The following is a 9,389-nucleotide window of genomic DNA, read 5'->3' as shown; positions in this document are numbered from 1 at the left end:
GTAGGGGGCGGTCACGTGGACTTTGATGATTTCTGTACTGAGCTGATGGGCCCTAGGATGCTGGCTGAGACGGCTCACATGATGGGGATGAGGGAGGTACGCAGTGCTTTCAGACAGGTGAGAGAAGGACACTAGGAAGTGTGCAAGATCCATAAGAATGTGCTTTCAAAGAGGTTAAATGCAAGTAGAAAGGGTGATATCAGACAGGTGAGAGGACCCTACGAAGTGTACAGTGCTTTCAAATAACTTGATTAGAGGATGCAAGTGGTGCGTTCTCTAATCATTATGAATGATAACAGAGTGAAAGTTAAAGTGGAACTGACAGCGTTTTAGCAACGTGAATTATTTTTTATTTTTTTACATTTTCCGAAAAGCGAATGCTTAGATAGGGTCATTTTCACGTTTTCATTATAATGTTTGGAAATTATGTAGAGTAAGGCATTCGTGAAAGTTCTATAGCAATATAGAGTGGGAAAGCGGCCGTGCGTTTGGACAATTAATAGACACTGCAGTAAATAAAACCTTTATAAATATCCACTTATGTACATATGATGCTGTATATAGAATTTTAAAGATATTACAACAAAAGATTCAAATAATATTTGTCCAGCTTTTGCTGCTGTGCTTGTAGATGTGTATAGTATGCTGCGACCCTCATGAAAAAGTATTTAATAACTCCAAATAACAACAACGTAGGTATAGGTTGTTGTGACATCTACACTTAAAACATGTTGAATGCACCATTGCTGTATGGTACACTCAACATGTATTGTAGCCAGCCTAGGCTAATGTTCAAATGTTGCTGTAATAGGCCTACATGCTTCTCCTTTGCATGGTGCTTTGTTGCAGGTTATGTTTTCTGGTTATTCCCTCTCAAGCTTTAAAACCCAAGCCAGAGTGCAACCTTTCGGTAGCCTAGCTAGAACTGTGTCTGTACACTTTGCCTCCACCGCACGCTGTAAGCAGCGCAGTCGACGTTGGATTCACCTATGCGAGCGGCACCAGGCTGTAACCTCTTAAAGGAGATGAGACAACTGTTGATTTGTGTGTCCAATTGGGCCCGTGGGCCTTGTGTTTGACACGTGCCCCTTTCTGTTAGCCGGGTTATGTCTGCTTTCGGATCATAGCCCTGGCTAGTTTGATACGTTCCCAGCCTTAGTTACAGTCATCCGTTTTCTTTCTCCCAAGATATTGAGTCATTGTAACTGGAACAGAGCATCCCGAATGGGTGGAAGCAGCAAACAATGTACCAGGCCAGCTGTGATTCACAACCTCACTGGACTACACACAATACACCATAATGCAAAATAATCATGTTTTTCTTTTCTTTTCTTTTTTTTACAAATTCATTAAAAATGAAAAGCTGAAATGTCTTGAGTCAATAAGTATTCAACCTCTTTGTTCTGGCAAGTCTAAATAAGTTCAGGAGTATACATTTGCTTAACAAGTCACATAATGAGTTGCATGGACTCACTCTCTGTGCGATATTAATAGTGGTTATCATGATTTTTGAATAATTACCTCATCTCTGTACTCCACACATACAGTTATCTGTGACGTCCCTGAGTCGAGGCTCAGTCAAGGAGGGAATTTCAAACACAGATTCAACCACAAAGACCAGGGAGGTTTTCCAATGCCTCGCACCTATTGGTAGATGGGTAGACATAAATAAAAAAGTGAACATTGAATATTCCTTTGAGTAAGTTAGTAACTACACTTTGGATGGTGTATCAATACTCCCAGCCACTACAAAGACAAGGGCGTCCTTCCTAACTCAGGGAGGAAACCGCTCAGGGATTTCACCATGAGGCCCATGGTGACATTAAAAAAGTTACAGAGTTTAATGGCTGTCATAGGAGGAAACTGAGGATGGATCAACAACATTGTAGTTTACTCCACAATACTAACCTAATTGACAGAGTGAAAAGAAGGAAGCCTGTACAGAATACAAATATTCCAAAACATGCATCCTGTTTGCAACAAGGCAAAGCAAATAACTTTTTGTTCTGAATACAAAGTGTTATTCCTGGGGAAAATCCAATACAACACAAAAAAATATCTTAGAGACTTACCCAGATAGACTCACAGCTGTAATCACTGGCAAAGATGCCTCTACAAAGTATTGACACTTTGTAGGGTGTGAATACTTGCTGTATGTACAGGGCCTTCTGAAAGTATTCAGACCCCTTGACTTTTCCCACATTTTGTTACATTACATTACAGCCTTATTCTAAAATGGATTTAATAAAAATAAAAACTCAGCAATCTACGCACAATACCCCATAATGACAAAGCGAAAACCAGAATTTTGAATGCTTTGCACATTTATTAACAATACAAAACTGAAATACCTTATTTACATAAGTATTCAGACCTTTTGCTATGAGACTCGAAATTGAGCTCAGGTGCATCCTGTTTGCATTGATCATCATTGAGATGATTCTACAACCCGATTGGAGTCCACCTGTGGTAAATTCAATTGATTGGACATGATTTGGTAAGGCACACAGCTGTCTATATAAGGTCCCACAGTTGACTGTGCACGTCAGAGCAAAAACCAAGCCATGAGGGAGAAGGAATTGTCTGTAGAGCTCCATAACAGAATTGTGTCGAGGCACAGATCTGGGGAAGGGTACCAAAAAATGTCTGCAGCATTGAAGGTCCCCAAGAACACAGTGGCCTCCATCATTCTTAAATGGAAGAAGTTTGGAACCACCAAGACTCTTCCTAGAGCTGGCCACCCGGCCAAACTGAGAAATCTGGGGAGAAGGGCCTTGGTCAGGGAGGTGACCAAGAACCCGATGGTCACTTTGACAGAGCTCTAGAGTTCTTCTGTGGAGATGGGAGAGCCTTCCCTGCAGGACAACCATCTCTGCAGCACTCCAATAATAAGGCCTTTATGGTAGAGTGGCCAGACGAAAGCCACTCCTCAGTAAAACACACATGACATCCCGCTTGGAGTTTGCCAAAAGGCACCTGAAGACTGAATACTTATAGGGTCTGAATACTTATGTAAATGTGATATTTCCTTTTTAATGTTTAATAAATGAGCAAACATTTCTAAAAACCTGTTTTTTGCTTTGTCATTATCGGTTATTGTTCGTAGATTGATAAGGAAAAAAACGATTTAATCAATTTTAGAATTAGGCTGTAACCTAACAAAAAAAAAAAAAGTAGAGGGGTTTGAATACTTTCCGAAAGCACTGTAAATAAGATATTTCTGTATTCCAATTTAAATAAATTAGCAAAAAAATCCTTTAAACATGTTTTCACTTTTTCATTATGGGGTATCCCCTCCTCTCCCCCTCCCCCAGTTTGACAGCGACGGAGATGGGCGCATCACCTTGGAGGAGCTGAAGGACAGCATGAAGGCCCTGCTGGGTGAGAAGCTGAAGAAGGGCGAGCTGGAGGAGATCCTCCAGGATATCGACCTCAACAAGGACGGCGGAATAGACTTCGATGGTGAGGGGAGGTGGGGAGGTGGATAAGGGGGGGAGGATGAGGGATGGGGGGCGTTGAGGCTGGAGGAGAGAGGGAGGGGGTAAGAGGGACAGAGGGGATGGGAGAGGGGATAAGGGTCAAGAGAGGGGAGAGGATGAGGGAGGAGAGAGGATAAGGTAGGAGAAGGGAAAGGATAGGAGAGGGAGTTGACAGAAAGAAAGTAGGTCCTAGGAGAGAGGAGGGGAGAGGAGGAAAGAGCAGAGATTAGGACAGTGAAGGTAAGGTGTGTGGATAACCCAATCCAATCTCATCAGTAGTCATCAGTACTCATCAGTAGTGCATTAAGGTAATCATTACAATGCACATATTGCGGACATGAGTCGGGCATGGCTGCTCATGGTCACATGATGAGGTAGCCCCGCCAGCAAACTTCAAAAGCAGTGTCTGCTGTTAAACCAAAATGGAATTTCTAATTGTCTAAAAGAGGGTTCCCCAACTGGCGGCACGCGGGTCAAATTTGGCACGTGGGTGATTTTATTTGGCACCCTGTTTTCTGAGCAAAAAAATAAATATTGTTTTTAGTTTTTTGTATTATTATTTTTGGTTGGACATAAAATACTGTAAAAGGGATTTTAATTTTGGAAATCTGTTCCAAAGTATTTCCACGCATAATAGAGAGATATATGTGATCATATACAAATGTAAGCAAGGTTTGAAATTATTATGTTTTAGTCAAATGTTATATTTATTTGGAATTATTGCAGCCAATTTGCAGTCTACAAATGATTTGCAATTATGTGCCAGCCCCCTGACAATCCATTCAAGAAAAAATTAGCTAGCAGCTGAATCTAGATGATCCCTGGTCTAAAACGTTGGTTACACCTGTGGGAGACCAGGGTTCATATCCTGCACGTTACATCGGCGCCCAACGTGGGGCGGTCTCTCGTGGGGAAGTAGGTGTGATTGTAGTGGACATGAATCAGGCATGGTTGCTCATGGTCACCTGATGAAGTAGCCCTGCCTGCGAACTTCAAAACTAGAGTCTGCCCTCAGACCAAGGGAGTACTTTATTTTTGTCTGAGACGGTTACTCCCGTGGGAGACCCGGGTCCACACATGCACAGTCACACATGGCACACACACCTTAGGACTGCTCAAAGACGCCACACTTCACACGGTTTCAAACCAGCGCACACACACACACGTCTCAATAACTATAAAACAAGACCTGTCTCATGTCCCTCAGTAAGCACCCCCCAAAAAATGCATGCTTGTGTTTGTCCAAGCCAATCGAAGTCCCAATCAATAATAATCATTGGAAACATGTGGATGGGAGTGCCTGCGTTAGCAGGGGATCAATAAGCAGGTGGCACACTCATTATCAACAATTAGCACATGGGGCGATACAACTAGCCTATCCCTCTTACTGAGCCCTCCAGCCATCTCGATAAATCAATTGTTGAAGTTTAGAAGACAAGACATTGTCTGAGATCCAAATGGCACCCTATTCCATACATAGTGCACTACTTAAGTCATTCAACAGCCAAGGCCTTAAAGAAGCATAATGGAAAATGTAACCAGAATTGACAGAGGGACTGAAATTATGGGATGGATGGGGCCTGCCTATGGTTGTTTGATGGCTACTACTGGCTGGAGCCATGTTGTGATTGACAGGTGGATAGATTGATGTTTGATTGACAGATGGGAGGCATGCTGAGGGTGCAGGTGACACGGTGAGATCGGTCATGCTTGGTTAACCAATTGGTTCAGAAAACTAAACAGACAGGGAAACAGGAAGGAGGAAACGGGCAGCTAGACAGGAAGGGAGATTTATGAGAGGGGTGATGGGATGCAACCTCAGAGCATTTTGTATGATTATGCATGTAAAACCATAACACTCCATTTAGTATGACATATTATGGTTCGTATGGTGTCCGTCACCCATTTTGTATATGTTGCGAAATACAATTTATATTAGAAACTTAGCAAAAAAAGAAACGTCCCTTTTTCAGGACCCTGTCTTTCAAAGATAATTCGTAAAAATCCAAAGAACGTCACAGATCTTCATTGTAAAGGGTTTAAACACTGTTTCCCATGCTTGTTCAATGAACCATAAACAATTAATGAACATGCACCTGTGGAACGGTAGTTAAGACACTAATAGCTTACAGATGGTTGGCAATTAAGGTCACAGCTATGAAAACTTAGGACACTAAAGAGGCCTTTCTACTGACTCTGAAAAACACCAAAAGAAAGATGCCCAGGGTCCCTGCTCATCTGCGTGAATGTGCCTTAGGCATGCTGCAAGGAGGCATGAGAACTGCAGATGTGGCCAGTGCAATAAATTGCAATGTCCGTACTGTGAGACGCCTAAGACATAGCTACAGGGAGACAGGACGGACAGCTGATCGTCCTCGCAGTGGCAGACCACGTGTAACAACACCTGCACAGGATCGATACATCCGAACATCACACCTGCGGGACAGGTACAGGATGGCAATAACAACTGCCCGAGTTATACCAGGAGTGCACAATCCCTCCATCAGTGCTCAGACTGTCCGCAATAGGCTGAGAGAGGCTGGACTGAGGGCTTGTAGGCTTGTTGTCAGACAGGTAATCACCAGACATCACCGGCAACAACGTCGCCTGTGGGCACAAACCCACCATCGCTGGACCAGACAGGACTGGCAAAAAGTGCTCTTCACTGACGAGTCGTGGTTTTGTCTCAGCAGAGGGGATGGTCGGATTYGCGTTTATCGTCGAAGGAATGAGCGTTACACCGAGGCATGTATTCTGGAACGGGATCAATTTGGAGGTGGAGGGTCCGTCATGGTCTGGGGTGGTGTGTCACAGCATCATCGGACTGAGATTGTCATTGCAGGCAGTCTCAACGCTGTGCCTTACAGGGAAGACATTCTCCTCCCTCATGACATGACCCTCCAGCATGAAAATGTATTTTTAAATGTTTTATTTATTAAACCTTTATTGAACTAGGCAAGTCAGTTAAGAACAAATTCTTATTTACAATGGCGGCTTACCGGGGAACAGTGGGTTAACTGCCTTGTTCAGAGGCAGAACGACAGATTTTTACCTTGTCAGCTCGGGGATTTGATCTAGTTTCGGTTACTGGCCCAACGCTCTAACCACTAGGCTACCTGCCGCGACAATGCCACCAGCCATACTGCTCCTTCTGTGCATGAATTCCTGCAAGACAGGAATGTCAGTGTTCTGCCATGGCCAGCGAAGAGCCCGGATCTCAATCCCACTGAGCACGTCTGGGACCTGTTGGATCGGAGGGTGAAGTTGTCTGTGATGAGATTTGAATTAGCAAATTTGGGGTTGCTATACATTCATATTATACATCAACCCATCCACCCCACTTAAGTAACAATCTTTCTGATGTAACCATACCAAACGTAACATATCATGCTAAATGCAGTGTGTTGGATTTTCGAACAGAATTATACGAAATGTTCTGAGACCAGGTTGTGGGATGAATTCCAATTCAACCCCTATAGTCTCTACATCAACCCTATGCACACCTATGGACCTGAGGTGGGTCAGGTGTGTTTAAGAAATATGCCCTGTGATAGGTTGGGTGTAGATTACAGCATATTGCTTCATACCTGTCCATTTCTTCCAGATATACAAGTGCCCGGGGCCAGTGGTAGGTAGGTGTATGGGCTTGGGGATCGATTTGGAAACTCGAACTGGTTATTTTACAGCCCCACTATGTACCTAGTTTTAACTAAGAAATGACTAGGTCGTTACACCTACTGAATTCTTTGGATTACTATCCAGTACCCACTAAACACAAGGTCCATAGAGCACAAACACTACTGTAAAAATGACTCTCATATAGGACTGTAAAATCAAGGGTCACCCTCAAAACTAAAATAGTGCCCCCCCCCACCTGTCTTTTTTAATTAACTGCGGACAGAATGGAAATGACATTGTTATTATCATCACACCGTGAGTTCTATTGGCATCCAATGCATTTTAATGAGGGCAGGATGTAAACATGGTGTTGTGTCTTATGTTGCCCCCTGGTTCTAATCAATGGATCTGGTGCTGTGTCTGTCTCCCCCCCCTGCAGAGTTTGTCATGATGCTGTCGTCGCGGTAGCCTGCCTCAGCCATCAGACTAACTAKCAAGACGCACTGGATGAGGTCTGGATCACCAAAGTGACACAATTCTTGTGTCAATTTCCTGTAGCATTGTGCATAATGTCTGTATGAAATGATTTTGCATATTCATCAGATTTAGATCTGAATGATTTTCTAGTGGAAAGACTTAGATTGTAAGATAACAATTTAGGTCAAATTGTTGCCTTTTTAAAAATGATTTAAAATAAACTGGTTTAAGCAATGCAGCAGAGGGCGAAGGGTGAGTTATGAAACAAGACTAGTGTTGCATACTCACCACTGCTATGTAAGAGCTATGTCGCCACCTTGTGGAAGCATTCTGAACAACCAATTGAACAGATTGTCCTGAATGTACCAAGCGTTTCCTGATGACGTAAAACCCAATGTATAACACTGGGATCGGGATGGTTACATTGGCAATGGGTTACATTCATGGGTTACATTTAGTCCATACGTTAACATAATACCACTTGAGGCTTCGAGTTGAAAAAATGAGTTCATTTATTATTGAAAATGTATAATTTAAACATTCAAAGAAAAAGCATGATCTGTCCAAAAACAAAATGGTTTAAACGAAACACAGCCGCGATTGACATACATTATACACATTGTTAACGATTCGGGCCATGAGGCGGCTAAAGAAATGACAAATAATTAACACAAATATCAGAATTAYTAGTACGGCAAAAGGAACGCTAACCAAGCCGTCGCATTGTGCCATTCAAAGCAAAACACTAAAAAGGTATAAGGCAAAAATTTGTCTGAAATCGACCACAACTTGACAACAGGGTGACCTTTAACCCTTGCAGTGCTGAATGCAGGTCATTGTTTAGTGTTTTTTCTTTGTTCTTTTCACTGTGTCACAATATTGCAAGTTCCCCTTTTGTGATTTTGTACGTACAAACATACTGTCAAAATATATATTTATATATCTGTCCTTAAAAATTACTTCAGTTAACATTGAATTTAAACAGGAAGTTGAAACTTTTGGCCTCGAAGAGAGATAGGAAATACAACACTCGAGTCACATGGATGACTTTTGATGTTTCTCTCAAGAATCGATAACTCGGAATGGGAAACATCTCCAATGCAAAATCAATGACGCTTCCTAAGCTATCGGGATTCAAGAGGTTCGTTTCCACTGAGAAACGACAACAAAAACAAAACCACAGAGTAATTCATGTATATTGGAAGTCTGGATTTTTTTGAGTTGTTGCCTTGTTTTCAACTATGATAAAAACTGTTAAAGAGAACAGAACTTGGGAGCGTTGCGAGACCACAGTCCAACATCTGTAGCTATACTACAGACTGGACAAAATGGCTGCCACAAGGTTTTTCTTTCTGAAGTCTTGGAAGAGAACAAAACATTTATGAAAAAGTAAAAACTTGGGAGACATTAATAAAAAAGGGGGAAGCTCTCTTTTCCACCAGGGTCCACCACCGCCAGGTGGCAGCGGTGAAGGAAGTTGTGCGTTTAGTCGACAGAGAGAAGTGACAGAGGGGATTAATGATCGGAAGAGTAAGATTCACACTTTTTTTGTTTTCAGTGTAATTGTAAGGCTGCACCATCCCACTTGTTGGGATTTGTAGTACACAAACAATTATTGTACCCCCTCCCTCCATATGTTACCACCAACCTTCTACAATTCACCCCCCCCCCCCCCGTCAGATCAATTTCAGCATTTGGGATTTGCACAGAACACCGTCCACCCATAGAAACAAACACACATCCACCCGCACCTCCCTTCTACCCTTCAACAGTGACCAAATAGAGCAGAGAGGCTGCTTGGGTCGTCTTGAGTAG

General features: G+C 42.6%; 1 protein-coding gene across 1 annotated transcript in view; it reads left to right on the top strand.

The window, feature by feature from the left end:
- Positions 1-7,802, top strand: part of LOC112071024 (calcium-binding protein 4) — a 23,238-nt gene extending 15,436 nt beyond the window's left edge. The window contains exons 5-7 of the mRNA XM_070439212.1: positions 5-117; positions 3,315-3,462; positions 7,537-7,802. Of these exons, the coding sequence (XP_070295313.1) occupies positions 5-117; positions 3,315-3,462; positions 7,537-7,565 (290 nt within the window). The 3' untranslated portion in view covers positions 7,566-7,802. The remainder of the gene's footprint in view (positions 1-4; positions 118-3,314; positions 3,463-7,536) is intronic.
- Positions 7,803-9,389: the final 1,587 nt, after the last annotated feature.

This window comes from Salvelinus sp. IW2-2015, unplaced genomic scaffold, assembly GCF_002910315.2.
Source record: "Salvelinus sp. IW2-2015 unplaced genomic scaffold, ASM291031v2 Un_scaffold1497, whole genome shotgun sequence".
NCBI classification, from domain to species: Eukaryota; Metazoa; Chordata; class Actinopteri; order Salmoniformes; family Salmonidae; genus Salvelinus; species Salvelinus sp. IW2-2015.
The sequence above is the reverse complement of the archived record's forward strand: the minus strand, read 5'-3'. Positions and strand labels throughout refer to the sequence as shown.